The 19,220-nt window shown below is 39.3% G+C and overlaps 1 protein-coding gene across 1 annotated transcript in view; it reads left to right on the plus strand.

Moving 5' to 3' along the window:
• The window catches only part of KCNQ1 (potassium voltage-gated channel subfamily Q member 1), a 328,391-nt gene that overhangs the window by 225,675 nt on the left and 83,496 nt on the right, over positions 1 to 19,220 (plus strand). Inside the window, exon 18 of the mRNA XM_042884501.1 lies at positions 661 to 722. Coding sequence (XP_042740435.1) covers positions 661 to 722 — 62 coding nt within the window. The remainder of the gene's footprint in view (positions 1 to 660; positions 723 to 19,220) is intronic.

The following is a 19,220-nucleotide window of genomic DNA, read 5'->3' on the forward strand; positions in this document are numbered from 1 at the left end:
TGAGTGAGTGACTGCGTGGTGCTCAGCCACCTGCCAGGTTAAACCATAGCACCTACTTTCACTGGATTTTTCAAAATAATGACTCTAATCTCTCTGGGATTCATCCTGTTTCCAGTAAAATGGTGTATTATAAATACAGAGTTCCTATGAAATCAGTAATATTCACATACATCTTTGTTATCTTTGAAAGGAAAGTAGAAAAGGAACCCAAAGTATTAAGTTTGTTTAGCAGCAAGACTGGTTAATCCAAACCCTGTTACTGTTGTTTTCAAGTTTATTTTTCTGTATGGTATGTAGAAAGAAAAAAAGACAAAACATTGTCCACGTGCGTTGCTCATACTTATTTTTTGCACATAGTGCCAAATTGTCTTTTAAACAGTAATTAAAATGTTAACTAACTTGGGACCGGTTTTGATCTCCCAGGCTAAAGCATAAAGCTAAGGTTGAAAGTGCCTTAAGCTTAAGGGCTCTTAAAAGCTGTGGCTTGGGCCTTGCACTATAAAAAGAAACAAAAAGCCGCTTTTCAGAAATAAAACTACCAGCCTGGTAGAGGTGTTCAGTTACACTGTGTTGGTGGGCTACTTATACATACCCTGTTGTGGCTTACTGATGTTTTGTTATAACACCATACATTAATATGAAAATGTTTCTTGTTCACAGAAAAAAGCAAAGATCGAGGGAATAACACGATTGGTGCCCGGCTGAACAGAGTGGAGGACAAGGTAAGCCTGAGGCTGGCAGTGAACAAACGTGTGGTCTGTGATTGAACAGAGCTTTTTTCACAGGATGAGGGGAAAAGCTCGGCTTAAAATAGAGTTGAATGGCTGGTTCTTCCAGGTGATGGAGTGTAATTTTTGTTGTAGATTGCATTTTTGGTTCGTTCTTCTTCTTTTAACAGACTGGGGGGGGTCGCCGGGGGGGAAAGGACAGAAGAAAAAAAACAAACAGACTTTAATTGATTTCGGTCTCTTTGAGGACTTGCTTGGTTTTTTTATTTTTAATTGTATTTATTACACATGTCTCAATGCTCTACTTCCTTCCTCTACGACAGATAAAAGACTCTGTTCTTTTAATACTTCGGTATATTACAGTCCCAAGATTTCCCTTTGATCGTTGCTTTGTTGTTTATATAACTCCACCTACAATTCCTTAGAGAGTGTGAGAGCAAACCTCATTCTGTCCTGGTTTTCATTCTCTGTGACAAACAGTTTCTCCTTTCAAGTGACTTGAAGTCAGAAAACATCAGACTTATTCTGTAATTGCAAATTAACAGTTAAGTGCTATGTGACCCCTTATTTCAATGCTGGTTCTGCTTGAAAGATTGTCTCTACCTGCTATCCAATGTCATTGCTTTAAGGTAGAAAAGAGGAAAACTGAGGTGGTGGGCTTGTCTATGTTGCGATAAAGAAAAGTAGAATTTTTTTAAGTATGTTGTGGGGAAAAAAGCTTTCTGCCACGACTGGCAGTCTGTGATACCTTCATGATGTGTTTGTTGTGAATAAATATCAGACAAATATTCTGCAAACCAAAAGAGAGTTATGAGTGTAACAGAGCAATGGGCGCAAACTGATCCTCTCAATCTGTATTGTATCTAGTGTGAGATATATCCATTCTGCCATATACATTTATCTTTAAATACATAAGATAGGCTTGAATGATAGCACTCATGAATATGTTTCTATCTGTCAGAAATGAATGGCATTTTGAAGGAAACAGGTGCCTTTTGATATATAGGGAAACAAACATGAAGAGTGGAGAAGAAAACAGGAAAGTACAGTGCATTTTGGACAGAGAAAAATTGCTGTGGACTGCTTGTTTGGGTCTGTGGTCAGTAAGCATCCTTACAAATGGATGCTCATTCCAGAAAGTTCAAGTTATGTTTATTCATTTTATCTCCTTAATGTCAGCTAGAAGTGTGGGACATGACAAAATGTGTCTTGTGGATTGTGACAAAGAACAATGACTTTTCAGTTTGGACAAACAATTCTCAGATGACAGCTAAAATAGATTCTCAGTGGTGTTTGTAAAATCTCCAGCGAGCGTGAGAAAGCGTTGGTGTTGTGCTGCCTCAGAGATAATCTACTTGGGGTTATTAATTACTCTTTTTACAAGTAAATGCACTGTGAATTTATGGTGACTGTTGTTTTATGCCTTGTAATGGGACTGTAAAATGCTCCCTGTTTAATTTTAGTATAGCTGGGTTAAATTTTAGCCTTGTTTTAAGTAACAGACCTTTCTTTGTAGTTGCATGAGGTCATCTGTGGTTTCAGAGTTGTATGTTATCTGACCTATACAGCTAGTCCTATCTGCAGGAATTTTATCTGAAAGTAGCTGAAAGGCTAAAAATAGAGAATTTCAGTTGGAGTCGACAAACAGCAGTGTGCATGTCAGCACACTGGCACTGCTGAAATCACATTTTTACTGCAGCTGCAGGCAGCGGCCAGAGCTCGATTTTTGATCTCCAAGACTGGCCTTCTCTATTCTGTGCGTGGGATGATTTATCACACAATTAAATCCTTCCCAAGCCAGGTGCTGCCTAAAAGATATGTAGATCAGCTGTTTTTGAAGGTGACCATGTATTTTAAACGTTTAGCTACATTCCCTTTAGTTTTGAAATAGTTTTGAATTTTGGGCTTCTTAAAGAGATTTTCTATAGTGTAGGCAACATCTAACTGCCTTTGTGACTTCTCAGACATTATAAAATTAGCTTTTTATATCTCAGGGTGGTACGGTGGCCATCGGCAGCTCTCTGAGTCCTTTTGGGATCAGCCTAAACCTTCAGCAGGGCTGGTCTGTGCCTACCTCTTCCTCTGAGCTTCGCCAAGAGTACAACGCTGTCTGTGAACCATTTCCAATTATTGTGCACAAATACAAATTGTTTGTTCCAGAAAGCTTCCACATGATGCTGTGCTGTCTTTAAACCATTTGAGTGTTTCTGCTTATGTGCATCTACTGTCTGCACAGGGTCTGTTTGTTATGGGCACATCACAGAGGCAGAATTCAATTTCATTTGAAATCCATTCCTGTAGGCTTTTGTGGAGGTGCATTTTGACTCGAGGAGCTGTTACAAATAAAGCTAATTCTGCCTTCAAGAGCATGGAATTGTGTTTCTGTGACATCATGTCACTTTTGCAAAGCTTTTCTATTTGTAATAGTGAGACAAGCAGATGTGCTCCGAAGCCTGGCACCATGCAGGAGGCAACACTTGAAAGGGAAACTTTCAAAATATAATGCTGAAACACAAGTGAATTGACAGAAATCATGATGCTTTATGGCACAAATATGAACTTCCATGTATTGAAATCAGCAAAATATATATATATTGTTTTGCCTTCTTTTAAATTTAGAGCTGTGCTTATCTGAGGGAGGGAGGGAGACTTTCAGCAAAAATAACAATTCCATTTCCTTCTTTCTAAATCTCTGAAACATGAAGCTGTATCGCTAGTATTGGATATTTTTATATGCATATATATAATCTCTGAGGAAAATAAGTATCCTCTCAATATACTGTTGTATGTAGGATCTATTAATCTTGTACACCAACTGGAACATTGGCCTTGTACAATATATGTATTTTGCGATGGTTTCCTAATACATAAATGCCAGGGGGATGAATCAAGGTGGCAGGAACCTACTTGCAGACTCCTTCCTGTAGATTTTTTTGTTTTGTTTTGGCAAACTGCTGCAAAGGTGGTGTTATGAATGTAACTAGAAGGGGTACAACATGATATGCCTTGATTGGAGAGAAAAAAAAAAAGAAAAAAAGAAAAAAAATCAAAATCCAGTCTGTAATTTCAGCATATTTAGACTTCATTGCTGTTTTCTGTTAGTCAAAAAAGGCAAAAGCGTGAAGTGCTGTGTTCTTTGAAAAGCTTATTGCCAGAGCTGTGTGCTGGCAGTTGCAGGCGGTGGTTCTGCCCACTCCTCAGTCTGTCTGGGCAGCAGCCAGCTTTGGTCCAGAAGACACAAACTGCCTCAGCGCGGTGCCCAGACAGAGCTCCTAGCTCTGCTAACATAGCAACTGTCCATGTCCAGGCATGTAGATAACGCTTATCTGGTCCCTCAGAGAATGTAGCCAAGCAGGATTACAGCAGCAACAAATCATTTTATTTGCGGTGACCAGCCTTCTTTTTTTTTTTTTTTTTTTTTTTTTTTCATCCTGAAACATCTGTGAATGACTGTTCAGCCTACCCTCAAGAAACCTGGCCACTGCTGGATTGCTACCAAAATCAAAATCAAAAGCAGTTTACCAGATATGCGCAGCTGTGTGAGCACACCACTGCTAATCCATATGCAGAGACCGCTGCATGCCAGTGGTTTAATGCAGGGTGTGCCTAGCAGCTCGATCCAGAAAAAAAGTCCTCAGTGCACTCAAGAACTTCTGTGTGCCATATCTCTTCATTTCACTGCTTTAATTTTGTATTGACTCTAATGCTATTTGGGATGATCTGTTCCTTCTGCTGGCCATTAATTTGGATATATCAGACCCAGCTTGCACTTTGCAGATAATCAGATGGGCTTAGTGCTTATTTGCCCTTGGGTAATTCAGTTTTACACAAGGGCACAGTAGAAAATCATCCAGAGTACACAGTGAGGGCAAAATTGATTGTCTCTGGACTCTTAACAGTGTGTTGTGCCTACATATCAGACTCCCACAGATGTCAGTAAGCCCTGCTGAAGCAGGAGTAACACATTTTGGGTTTCCAACAGAACTTAAGAAACAGATAACATCTATTTCTGAGCAGGAAAAGTTGAGCTCTGTTCTCCACTGAGTTGTTTTAAAATGGCACTTCTGCAGTTATTTGGATGCTTTTTAAAATTTGCCTTTGAAGAATAGTTACAGGAATCCAAAAGCAGTTCTCCAGGTGTTCCCTTCTATGTGGTCAGAACTACTCTTGTACCTGATAGTAAGTGCGGCGTCAATATCAGTATTAACAAGGTTGCCATGAGCCTTTTGTAACAGCAAGTAGCGACAGGACAAGGGGAAATGGTTTTAAACTGGAAAAGAGTAGATTTAGACTAGATATTCTAGAAATTCTTTATTGTGAGGGAGACACTGGAACAGGTTGCCCAGAAAGGCTGTGGTTTCTTGGAAGCATTCAAGGCCAGGCGCTTAAAACAGGGAATTGGAACTAGATGGTCTTAGAGGTCCCTTCCAACCCAAACCATTCTGTGATTAACGTCTCATAATAGTATTTTTCAATTACAGGGAACATTAGGAGTGACAGTATCTACTGCTAAATTTCAAGTTGTAGAGATTTAAATGGAAATTACTGTTTATACAAATGGTGTGTGGTAGTGAGACGCGTAACACCTTTTACTGCGAATCCAAAAATGCAGCAGGATAATATTCATTGCAAGCATGTGCACATTTTGCATGCTTGCATTTGAAAGCACAAACACTTGTCCTCTTACTAGTAGCAATCCAAATAGCTGCATGTAGAAATTCAAGCATGCAGTGCATCACTGCACAAAGAATCATATCACTTTTTCAGATTTCCTGTAAATGCAGTTTGCACCACCGCTGAATTAATCTAAAAACAAATCTGTTATGTGGCAACATCTACCCTAAAATAGAACAAATGCTACGGTGCTTCTTAAGTTGCCTACTTGAAATCTGAACTACTCTACAAAACCAAAAGTGTCTGAAAGGAAGTTCTCTTGTGTGTGCTATTCTTCGGTGTTCTGGTTGTAGTAATTTGGTTTTCTCTCTTCCATCTACAGTGTCTTTGATTGTTAGATGTATAGGTCCCACGTTCAGTATAACTATAATGATATTATGTGTATTTGATGCAATTTTCAGTGTGAGTTCTGAGCATGGAACTTTAAAGGATAGATGAGTGCAAGGCTTTATCGAGGTGGCTTTCATAAAGAGCTGGAAACCTGTAGGTTGCAACATTTTTTTCTGGCTAAATTATTTCCTGTAGTTGTTTCACCAGAGCTTTGATTCTATCCATAGCTGATTGCTTTGGCTGAAGTCCTGTTAATTGTGATCCAGCTGAGCAGAATAGTCACTGACATATCAAAGTCCTGCTACAGATTTTCACTGGTTCTTTCCTGTAATCAACTAACAGTTCCCCATTGCAAAAGGCTTCATATCTAATCTGCCTAATCTGCAAGCGTTGAATTGCATTGGTCATTTGCATGGATTTGAGATGTGCATTTCCATACAAACGAGAATGAAAGCTTATTCACTCCTTGAGTGAATCTTAACGCTGAGGTATTAATTGCTCATTACCATTCCAGCACTAAGGATATGACCCACTATCTTTTTAGAATCTGAGCTCTGGTAATTATGGTTTGCAGACATAGACTGCAGAGAAGTTAAAATTTAATGGGGTTGTTTGCTTCATTTTCCTGCTCCTTGTTGTGGTGTCAGTACATGCTAACGTGTAGCAGCAAGATTTTGTCCTAGAACCACGTCCTTTTCTGTGCCAGCTTTGCGGGCTGACGCATTACAGTGGGCCTTTCTTGTGGCTTAAGAATGTTCTATTCTCCGTATTTACAATCCTAATAGCATACGTTAGATAATTTTATGTTTTACTTAGGAAAGTATTATCTCACCCATCTCTTCTGTGTTCACAAGTGCCAGCTTTCATATTGACAGCTTGTTTACTGAGAAGAATTCATAGCGTGTGGCTTATCTCCCAATTTTCCACAAAGTAACTGCTTTACCTAACATCACCTTCGGTGCCATTTCTGTCTACTTTTTTTTATGCCCTTCTGAAGTCTATGGGAGCAGTTACTGTGTTTCTTGATGGATCATAAGAACTGGTGCACATTTGAAAGGCAAAAACTGGAAAAAAAAAAAAAGAAAACCTTGACTGATGGTGAACTCATTTACTTCAATGGAAAGGGATATTTTGGCTTTATTTGTAATTGAGGGACGATACTGGAAAAAAAAGAAAAAAAAAAAAAAAGAAAAGCAATAATCTCCTGACGTTGTGGTCAGTGCTGTGAACTGGGATAAATTGGAAGAACAGTGAGTGATAAACAGGTCTGGCATGGATACGTTCAGCACTTTACATGCTGAATGTGCTCTGGGCAGTTCAGGTATTGAACACTGGCAGCTTCTGCAATAGACCTATGAGAATTGGCCTTTCTGATAACTAGGAACAAATCTGAACACTGTGCTTTAGAATGGAAATTTTAAAAGATACGCAAAATCAATAAAAGTCAAAACCACAGCCAAGCAGTCACTTATCTTGTATACAGTGCTTGCAGAACTGCTAGCCTGGGGGATGCAGAATAATATTAAGAGGCATATGGAAGATTAAGCATTCCTATTAATTTAATCCCTAGTCTTTTTCCAGATGCTGAAGCACAGGCATACGGAAGCAATTTCAGTACTCCACTTTCTTACAGAGGTTGCCCATTTTCTATAAACTGAACTACATCTAAGCCCATCCTTCATTAATCTAGCTCATTAGGCACCCTTAAAATTTTACTAGCTTCTCTCTCACCAGTCTGATAATATTTCAGTGGGTAAGAAAAGAAGAACACGTAAATTTCAATTTCCAGTACTGGTGCTACAATGAAATAAAAGTCTCAGACACACGTGCTAAAGATGAAAACCAAAAATAATTACTTGTATGATTCACTGCTGACAGAAGTTTTGGTAGCCAGAGTAGAACCAAACAGAGAGAGAGATTGGGCAAAGTCATGGAGGAGGGCTCACTGGAGAATTATTAAATAGGACATCTGTAGGTAAGCTCCAGCAAGCACTTTGAATTGAAGTCAGTGGTGAGTTGGTAAACAAGAAGAATCATGATTTTACGTGTATGTACTTCCTTAACCCTATTTTTAGTAAGAAACTTATACAAACTTTCTACTGGGAACAAGATACCTGGGGGGGGGGGGGGGGGGGGAGCATGTGTTTTAGTCATTATATCTATCCCCTTTTGTCTTGTGTTGCTATACACAGATAGGATAGCTCTGATATAGTTGTGGATATGGCCTACAGAGCAGTCATGATGTTTTGTTCTCTGTTTCTGTGGTGTCAGTCCTTGGATCACAGGAGATGGGATTATACATTTAGAAAACAAATTTAAAAAAAACAAAACAACAAAAAAAAAAAAACCCCAAAAGTAGCATCTGGATGTAAAGACAGCCACAGGCAGTGAGCAATATTACAGCCTAATGGGTGACAGCTCATTAACTTTTTTGCAGGAATTCAGTGTATATACCATCAACTCTTTAAAATGAAGCAAGAAATATTAAGTTTACCCTAGAGAATAGTGACTGAAGGTAGTTCCAGCTACTGTGTGGTTTCTGTGCTACAATTCACAAGCAATGGCATCATAATAATAAGCTCTGCTCATTTGATCAAATGCAGTCATCTGTGATACTCCTTTAAATGCTAAAGGTGGTATTAAAAGTAAAAAAAGTAGAAGTAAAATACTGTGAAAGAGTAGAGTCTGTATCAGTGAGTTGCTGTTGATTTTACCCCAAATCTCTAATGCTTCTGGATGTAGACAGTTTTAGGGAAGTATGATGCTAAAGGTAGAAGGTAAACTTTTCCAAACACCCATGGATTTGTTCCGTATCTGGAGTCTGACTGATGACTTTTGAATTCATCACACTGGCATGCTTGTGTTCTATGTAACTACCTACATGCCTATTAAGAGCAGAAAACCTAATGGAGTTTTAGTCCTCTCCCTGTGCAGTGTGTCCTATACAATCTAGGAGTTTGTGGGAAAGATTGAGTAGTGAAATAATGAATTAACAGTCGATAATCTTTTAAACAAACTTCAGATCAGTTGCTCACTTTAAGATCAGCTGTCTGGGTTTATATTTGAGTAGATCTACAAGGGGATGTAAGGCCTGCAAATAAGATGACAAAATCATTCTATTAAATCACGTCAAGCCCATTTTGTCTGGCATTTCAAAGATGAGCCCAAGCAAGATTGGAATCTTAGCCTCCATCATTCTTGTGCAGAGTGTTTACATTTGGAGTGGAATAGAAATGCGCAGGGAATATGCTGAGAGAGAATGAGGAATGGCTGTAAGGAGTAAGTACCCTGTGGGGCAAATCACAGAAAAGGGTTCTGTATGAACAAGTGTGCACAAAGTGCTGCACAGAAGACTTTCATTTGTTGTTCTTACCAGTTTAAAGGAAATAAATGACTGTAAGATGTCTCTGTTTTAGATGGTGGTGTTTTGTTGGTTTTTTTTTAAGTTGATCGTTTGTGTCTGCGTTGGAGATGAGCAACAGAAAATGTTCTAATGTGTAAATGGCAAATTTGGGGTTTGATACAGAAGGAGGAACTGCTGCTGAAGTTAACTACATCAAAGTTGAAATTGTTTTTCTTGTCAAAGATCTGTTATTAGAGTGATTTCAGTGGAGCTAAAATGTTTTATTTTCGTTTGTCATTGAATACTGGGGGGAGTAAAGGGGATAGAGTTGAAAGGACTCTATTTAGATTTTAGTCTGTTCAGACTGGAATCTTTTCAGCTACTGGAGAAACTTCAGAGTATGGATAGATTTACTTTCTCTGCTACAGAGACACACCTCCTGTCACCTTACCTGCCCTCGGTCCTTCAAAATAATCATTGCTAAACTCAAATGATCCTGTGCTGCTTAGATTGTATGAGATGCAAGAGAAATCACTGTTTGACTCCTATTTAGAGCATCAGGAGTCAGAAGGGAGATAAGAAAAGTAATCAGTAAAAAGTAGAATATAATCACACCTATATTGATGTATATCCTTCCTAGAGCTTATCAACCAAGATGGAAATATGTAATTTTCTCAAATCTTTCTCTGCTTCTGCACCTTACTCTCTCAAGCTGATACAAAACCACAGTTCCTTTCTGTAAGAAAATCACGTTTGGTCTTCTCTAATAGTTCAGGACAAATGTTATTACAGTTTTTTTTTATACTTCTTTGAAACATCCCACTGCTTCAGCAGTTTGAGATGGGCTGTTTGAAACTGTCATAGATTCTCTTTCTAGCCCCAGTTAACCGATCTACGCCTGGTCAGTTCCCACGGGCAGCCAAGCAGCCCAACCTGCCCTTGTATGGCATGGACATGTTGGTCTGAAGAGGTACCTCCCTGTAGTATGGGCCTTGGATGTGGTGCCTTCTTTATGTTCATCACAGCATAAGAGCTCCTGCTGTGATAGGCTAAATATACAAAATAGAGGATGGAAGGGAAAAAGAAAACACTGTTTCCCTCCTTTGTGGCTAAGGTACAGGAAGCAACTTGCTCAAGAAAACACAGTGGCATCTGTGGCACAGACAGGAATTTAATTTAAACAGTGTCTGAGACTTCAACCACAAATCAGCATTCCTCTTTGTTATTGTGTTTAAATGCCCCTCTAGTTTTGGATATTGGCTGGTGTGGTTTTCAACGTAATCACAGTTCGTTCATATTAAAACCATCTAATACTTGAGAACAACATGCATAAAAACATAAACCAGATTAACTCAACCAATATAAATTTACAGGGACTATTTCAGGCAGTAGATTTTAAATCATCTAGAAATTAATCTCCTAACATCGTTTTCTAGTCCAGGAACCTAGGGGTAAAGAGGAGTGAATGTGTTTGTGTGACAGAGAAACTGTTCTATGCACATGCTTGTCATATTTAAAACTAAACGAATTATGTTAAATGCTGTATTTACACAGTCAAGCAGAGGGAAATATTCAAGTGAGTTCAAATATTCACGGAAGTTTCTGTTTTGAAATTCTTGAATTCAGCTCTGCTTACCCTTGAATCTTCTGCAACATCTTTTAATCTGGGGTCTATTTCAGTTTCCTTCCCTTCTCTCTTTTAAACAGATGACTTTACTTAAATCAACACTTGGTTTCCGTTAGACAGGTAGAAGAAGGTGGTTCTCAGCATCATGTGCTTCTTTACCTGGTGAAGTCCCAGTAGCCTTAAAATATCTAGGAAGCTGTGTGATTAACAGCACTAAAGGCTTTGTCAGACACTACACCTAATAAATACTGCCCTTTGCCCAAGCCTAGAAAAAGAGTGAATAATTACTTTGTGCACATTTTCAGTTTGGAGACTCATAATTGCACTAAAACTCTACTTAGAAAAAAAAAAATGACAACCAAAGTTATTTTTTCATACATGTGTGTGTTTACACATGTCTATCAATCCGAGTGTGGGTTGGCTCTTTGCCCTGCTAGGGCTGTCCTTTTTACAGTTAATCATGTTATGATGGAGACACCACTTGTATGTGATTTTCCTGCTCTTCACTTGAGTTTTGTGCAGATTCTTTGATACTTCTTGATCTTTAAGTGTCAGAGCTGCTATGTCCTGCTGTGGTTGGGTATATGAGTCTTAGTTTTGCCATTCTAGTCAATATCAGCAGCAAAGATGTGTGACCTGGCTTGATAATCATGTGCAATAGTCCTGCCAAAAGCAGCTGTCAACCTTCCTCCAAAAAACCAATAACCCAGAAGTAAAGCATATTGAAAATGTTAGCCTGAGTGGAGATAGGCTCTTTTGCTTCATCATAGCTGAAGTTTTCTGGAACCATTCCAGTTGTGCCATCAGTATCTATGACTGTGTGCTATGGTCATCAAGGACCATAGCACAAAGGAAGCCTTTATTCCACTACTACTAAATTCTAGAGAGCTTCAACTGCATAGTTTTACAGGAAAACATCTTAGAAAGGAATATGGTCAAGAATTTTTTTATTATTATTACTTCATAAAAGGAAACTGACAGTCACAATTATGGATCATCTACTTCTGTGTTTGCCTCATATTGCATTAGGGAGATTTGGCCAAGCTTTGAGGTGAAATAATCGGACTCACAGAGATGTTGCCAAATAGTCTCAGCAGAAGTGACCGGAGAGGAACACTGTGTCTATTCACCAAAGCAAAGGATCAGTGATTTTACTATAGTGCTATCCATATATATCCATCTAATGCAGTGCACTGCAGGCATGCTGGCCCAGGGCCCAGAGACCCATCTAGGAGCATTTGGGTGACACTGCATCCAAGCAATGGCTTATTAGCTTGGGCATGATACTTTAAAAGGGTCCAGATGTTCCAGGGTATAGCTTGAACAGCAATTGTTCAGCTATCTTTGCAGCATGCTTTTGATTGTAGCCAACTTGACACGATAGTCAGAACAAATAGATCGTTCATAGGCTGCTTCAGATAGTGGCTGACAAAGCTGGCCTTGAATCCAAGTCCCCCAAACCTCAACAATGAGGAATTACTGAATCTCATGGCAGCAATTAAAAGAGATAGTAGACTAATTTCCTCTGCATAGAGAAAGGGGAGGAAGAGGACCGGTTAATGATGCTACACTTCAGAATCAAATGAGCAGTGAATCCTGCAAACAAGGTCACCTTCATTTTGTTTTCTGTGTACTTGACGTACACTCTCAGTGAGAAGTCAGCTGTGGCTAAGGTATAGATCATCGTGTCAGAACTTTATTGGTTTGTTTTGCAGTAGGCTTTTGGTTGTGAGTAGTTGTAGATCCAGAGAGCCCTTTTTATGCAAGATAAATAGCTAGCAGTACTCTAAAAACAGTGAGTAATTTTAGAAAACATAAATTCATCCATTTTTGTCGTGGATTCATCCATTTTTGCCATATAATTCCAACAAGGAAAGAAAGGAAGCCAAATTGCAATATATTATTGGAAGTAAACTGTATTAAATATAAGTCCAGAAAAATGCAATTGCTGCCTGTACAGTATTATTTCAAAAGTCTTGTGTGTTGGCTTGAGCATTGTCTTCTGAAAGAAGTTAATGTTCAGATGAAAATCTTTGAAAAAGCACTGTGAGTTTGCGCTTAGATTATTTTTGGTAGGAACTTCTTATAAGTCTGTCATTAATTCACAATAAAAGGGAGTGATCTGAGTAATTTTGATGTCTTCCTAATGGTTTAAAAAGATGTCTTCAGGGTTTTCTTTGACATCTGTAGAGTGTAAGGTCCATACTGTTCACACTTAGGAGCACCTTCTGTTTAGGCCGCTGGTAGAAAAGTGTAGGAACAGTTCCAGTGTTGTGATAAGCAAAACATTTAGGAATCCTTTAAAGAAGAATGTAGTATGCATCAGTTTAAGAAACAGCTTATCTTTTTTTGAAATGATCTGAGAAAGCAAGCGCAAATTGAAGGTCATCTGAAGATAAGGGCAGAGACTTGCTTGTTAGCTCCAGTGCTCTTTTCCTGTTCAGGAGTGTCTTGTCCATACGGCTTCATTTAAGTCAGACTCTTCACAACAGAACTGTGTGGGATGTTTCATTCTGCTATCAAGGGGGTGCTCAATCCTTAGAAAAGAATAAGTGGAGTAATGGAGAAAAAACACAGAAGTTCAGTATGGCTTACTGCCTCATGTTGCTGATAACCTACTACTGCCAATCCTCAAGATGCTACTTTTGTCACTGGCAAGGAATTCTCCTGTTGCTGTTTGTTTTGTTACTTTTGACTGTCAGCCTGGAGATGTAGTAAGGAAGATGTCAGGGATAAGGTTCCAATAGGCTGAAATTTTATTAGCTGAGCTGAAATGGCAACTGTTGGGCAATAATTCATGGAGTGAGGGCCATCCCTCCTTCCTCAATCATTTATGTGTTCTCCTCTTGCTGCTAGAATAGCTCTCCCTTGTATGAGGCTGTGGGAGTTAGGGACAGAGATCATCCTTGCCATTCACTTAATAAAATCTGCACCCATTCTTCAAATGTCTTCAGAAGATCTTTTCAGTCCTCTTCCAGGGAACCAGACTCAGTAGAAGGAGTATTTATACTGAGTCTTGTGAAACTTATGAACATACATTATCTTGAACCTTGCTTTTAACCTAGATCCTAGATCCCACTGCATCCGGGGAGAATTGTAAAAGTAATAATAATAATAAATTCCTTTTCAGTTTCAGAAAAAAATTATCTGATGAAGTGTCATAGCACACCAGAAGCTACCTGAATGTTGTCCTGATTCTTGGTGATGCAGAAGGTAGCGCATAATGATAGAAGAGTGAGAGAGGGCCCTGTTTGTCAGGACAACGTGTGAGCATTGAGCTCAGAAAATTGTAACCTTTTCTGACCCACATTTTAAACTTAAATGCAAAAGGAAAAAAAAAAAGTGCTTTTTACAATGCTAAGCCCCAATTTCTTCTGCTTTTCCCCTGAAAATCCCCCTCTCCTTTGAAACTAAGAAGTTGCAGTTCATATGAATAACAATGAGGATTATTGTAAAATACTCAGGTTATTTCCACCCTCATTTTAAGCTTTCTTTCATTTCATCGTAGACTTATTTTGTACCAAAGTGAGGCTGTGAGATGCACACATTGAACAGAAATCAAAGTCGGGCTTTCATCACAGTCCTTAAGCTAAATGGTTGGCTTGCTGCTACAGGCATCTGCAGGCACCTTGTAGCATAGTGGTATGGCATAGACTTCGGAGGCCCAGCTATTTTAAATCATAATAGTGACACAGTATGCATGCTTTCTTTCAAAAAGTCTGGGCAAGCCATGCTGTGCTGAGTTTCTTGGCACACCGCGTACCTATAATTTTTCTCTCATATTTTGTTATGTAGGTATCTGGGCATAGACTCAAAAAAACTCCACTGAATATGTAAGGCTTTTTACAGGAAAACACGATGAACGCATTCTTTTAGATTGATAGTATCCCTTTGACAGTTATAGATGTTTAAGAACAAAGAAAGATACTGAGGGGGGGGGGAAGGAAAAGAAACATTATGGCTGGGGGGGGATGCCTTGGGCTTGATGGGATTTGGTGGAGCTTTGTTTGTTTTGGCAAAGCTGTACATGTGTTTTGTTAGGGATTTTTTTCTGCCATGATTTTGGCCCAATTCTACGAAGCTTGCAGTGAATTGCAGTTACATAGGACGGCTAGAAATAAGTGACATCCATTTGTGAAAAACCTAAATTGCAGCATGTGTGCTGTAATTGTGCTCAGCTGAACTGACTTGTTCTAGAAGAATTGTCTAATGGTTACCATTTATTCTATTAATGCTGCTGACAGAAGTACAGTTAAAATAAGAGAATCCAGTTCTGTTGCTCCCTGATTCATCCTCAGTAGCCTCATTTCCAGAGTGAATCTGCCTAGTGCCAGCAGATATCATGGGTGCACAGCCTCACTTCTTTAAAAATCAGTCTCTACCTCTCATCTGGAAAGAATATAATACCACAGTGCCCATGCACAGCTGGAGAGACAGCTGCATTTCACACTGAGAGCATCAAGCATCAGAAGAGCTAAAACCACACTTGCTAATTTTTATATAAACAGAATGGAGTCCAACAGGCTTCTGAAACAGTCTGAAATTTTGGATAATGGCATAACTAACCTTAGGGTACTAGTTTGAAATGGATAAGCACAGGTAGCTATATCAAGCTCTGTTCAAGTGCATTCAAACTGCTCAGGCCTGAATTTCAAAAGGAAGGTGTGTGTTGGGGGGTTGTCTGGCTGATGTGCTTTTGTTTGCATGTTTTTGATCCATCACTCTAGTGTTGGAAAATTATAAATGAGAATTTCTTGTGTATGCATTACTTGGTCATCCCTAGCTTATAATCAATTACTCTAAGACACTGTATTGAAAGAGATGGCAATTTGTTTGTTGCAGTTAAAATTTCCCGTGTTTTCCCTCTTTTTTTCCTTCTGCTTTGAGAAGAAAGCTTTGCTAGGCAATGTGGAAGTTTATTTTGTACAATTTTTTTTCTCATCTTCTTTTTCTCCTCAGATTCATCCATTCCCCATGACTGCTCGTAGTGGTGCTTTCAATTTGAGTGTTTCAATTTGACTGGCTCTATTACAGACTTTTTAAAGACAACCTTGTTGACGAAAGGCAAGAAATAAGGACAGCTTGGTTTTGGTTCATGGTAGTTGACAGACCCAGAGCTCTTCCGATTGTGTTGTATTTCCTTGTGAGGCAGAGGGATAAGGAGATTTCATTTCAGAAAATTGTACTCTGTAGCTAGTGGTAGGGAGGCAGATTGGTTCAAGTTTACAACCTCTTTTTGTTTAGCCTCTGGAACAGTGCCATGGAGTCTCAAGTTTCCTGTATAAAGAGAGATCTGTATTCAGCCAGAAGGTAACCAGGCAAGGTACATGAAGTCTGCACGATGAGGGGCTCTTTCAACAATGAAATCAATTTGGGATCTTTAAGATCCCAGTAATTCCTTATCTCAAGGTAATGCTGAACAGGCAAAATTCATATAAATTTTCAGGGTGCTAAAATACCTTTGTGGATTGAGGAAAAAAATGTACCTACTTCAGAAAATGCTCAACAGGAAGACGTTTCCTGCAGATCTGATGATTCTTATGAATTTCCTAGACTCTCAGGAAATCAGGAGAGGTGAGGGCTAGCCACATCTTCTTTTCATTCCCAGTTGAGTCCTGACTGCTTTGGTTATTTGGATCCATACACATGAAGAATGATACATTATGCAGAGTATCTTGCTGCACGATTGTTCGATTTATCGACGCAATTTGGTTAGAGGATTAAGGATCTTAAATAGTTATTCTTGCAGGTATAGGATTCACCTTGCTCCTGTCTTCCTGCAACTGAAGGCGTCACTCTACAGTTAATAAATCGCATTCACATCTTACTCCAGGGTACAGAAGCTTTGCCTCGGGGAGAAACAGAAGATGAAGAGAGGAAGACATGCTCTTACCAATATTGCTCTCAAGTAGCAGCTTACAGTTGCACTAGTAGAGATGCAGTGAAGCACTATGTTTTTGTAATCTCATTTTCTTGATTTTACGAAATCAGTGAGTGAATGCTTCTCCTGTTTTGTTTGCTCATTTTGTTGGATCACAGGATCATAGAATGGTTTAGGTCGGAAGGGACTTTCTAGTTCCAACCCCCTGCTATTGGGGGCTATAATTGTAGCCTTTCCATAGGTTTCCAGTTGCATGCTATTTGATTTTTTTTTTCCAATCATTTACAGTACAAATTCCATCACAAAATAAATAAAATGCTAGGAATCTGACTTTGGCTTTCTTTCCACATTGTTTGGACATTTCCAAATTGTCTGTAGATGTGTAAGCTCATCCGTCAGTATCAGCAAGTTATAAATGGTTGCTGTTCTGTAACATTATTTTGACATCTGTGATTTGAGTGGGATATGAAGATTCTGGAGTTTTTTGGGAGCTGTTCCAAGTCTCCTAATGGCCTTGCCAGGGATAATTTACTAATCTCTGCCACCTCTTCCCCACCCTAGCAGTTATCTAAGCTTTATCATTTACAGCATGTTTCTGTAAGGTATTAGAAAAGCTGATATTTCATTGTTTCTCAGCACCATACATCTCTTCTTGCTGTCAGTTACTACTCAGAAAACATCATCAAATTAACTATGTTTTTTACAGAAAACTATTGAAAGCCCAAGTATTTTTGTAGTACTTAGTGAGGGAAGATTTAGGTTGGTTGTCAGGGAAAAATTCTTTACTATGAGAGTGGTGAGGTGCTGGAACAGGCTGCCCAGAGAGGTTGTGGATGCCCCATCCCTGGAAATGTTCAAGGCCAGGTTGGATGGGGCCCTGGGCAGCCTGGTCTAGTATTAAATGTGGAGGTTGGTGGCCCTGCCTGTGGCAGGAGGGTTGGAGATTCATGATCCTTGAGGTCTCTTCCAACCCTGGTCATTCTGTAATTCTGTGATACCTGTGGGACCTTGGTTTTTGTGAAACAATAAGGCTAATGCCTGAATTCATTTAATGCAATTTTAGACACATGGGTAAGGAATGGTGCTCCAACATTCCCTTCCAGGCAGCTGAGACAGATTTCACCCTTAAGTCAGCTTCTGCAGAGTAGGTGGGGGGAGCCCCAGGCAGCTTTGCAAGGTGCTGGCAACCTCTTCCTTTTGCTCATATTACTAGTTGCACAATCCTGAGCTGTGTTTTTGCATGGATATCCAGAGGTAGTAGGTCTTGCAATGAAACCCTTCCAGGAGTAAGAATTTCTTGTGCTCCATTTCTCTCAATTCCCACTTTTCTAAAATTAAATCGGATGTAAAGATGGTTGAGTGGTTTGTCTTTAGAGAAATAGGATGAAGAACTTGTAGCCATCAGGGAGGGATTGCTGCATTTCTCCTAATACTGATTGATTGCTGTTCTATGTTGATTTTTATGGAATATTAGGATTTTTGCTCTCTGCTTTAGCTAAGCAAGAAATATAAAAAGGATATAAATTCTAATTCATTAAACGTGCGAGAAGATGTCAAGTGGTGTCAAATAATTCCCTTCTGCCAACAATGGGCTATTGTTCAAGGATCCAAACACAGGTTAACCGCAGAGTCGTTTCGGAGAATCTTTCTGATTTATGATGACATTGCTGGCAACAGCCAAAGCTCTCTAGCAGTGTTTTCCACAGGGCTGTGTCAGCAGTTTTACGCACGCACACACACGGTGTATATGTTTTACATATATATTGAGAGCAGAGAAGTCTGAGTCAATTCTGGTGTTCATCTGTTGTTGGGGGTTTTCTTGCGCTTGGATGATGTTTATTCAGAAAAAAGGTATCTGCCTACAGTTTAGGATATGTAACAGTTACAAAACCCTGCTAGTCAGAACAGCCCCGAAAGCAAATTATATTGGTCTTGTGTTCTGAGTGTTTTGCTAGGAGAAATTCTTTGGAAGGAAAGAGGCAATTAAGTAAGTTCCAGGGATAATATGACTTGTTTCAATAAAAGACAGGCAATACTATCAAAGAAGCTGTGAACTTAATACAATTAAAAAATAGAATTTGTGATCAGAACAGTGTTTCAGCTGTTTGAGATATCTCTCCTTCCCCCCTCCAAAAACCTTTCACCCTACAGACAACAGAATTTGCTTTAAAACATTTTTGTTCTTGCTGCATTTCCTTCAGCCTCCCAAGAATTAAAAAATCCATGCCCTGCCTTGTTTATAGTTCCCACTTCATCTCTTTCTTACTTGTATTCTCTTGTTGGGCAAAAATCCAGATAAAACTACATAGATCTGGAAATTTTGAGAGGTGTGTGTTCAAAGTGTAGCTGCAGGCTTTTCTTGCTGGTTGGTTGGTTTGTTTGCTTGTTATCCTGACCAGTTTAGGTAGGTTCCTTACTCTTCAGGTTGTCTAGATCAAGCAGCAGCTTTGTCTGTGTTTTAAGGCAGTTACATCATCTAATCCTGATCACTGGGCTGCAGATGTCCCAGTATTGACCTATGTGCTATGATATAGCAATTTCTGGATGGCAGCCTATGGGCTGCCCACTCATCTCCAACTGAGATCTGGACAGTCATGTAATTCAGACTTCTGCTTCTTTCTTGCAGCTTGTGAATGC

Source organism: Lagopus leucura, unplaced genomic scaffold (genome assembly GCF_019238085.1).
Source record: "Lagopus leucura isolate 7727_CA_CO unplaced genomic scaffold, USGS_WTPT01 Super-Scaffold_100044, whole genome shotgun sequence".
Classification (NCBI taxonomy): domain Eukaryota; kingdom Metazoa; phylum Chordata; class Aves; order Galliformes; family Phasianidae; genus Lagopus; species Lagopus leucura.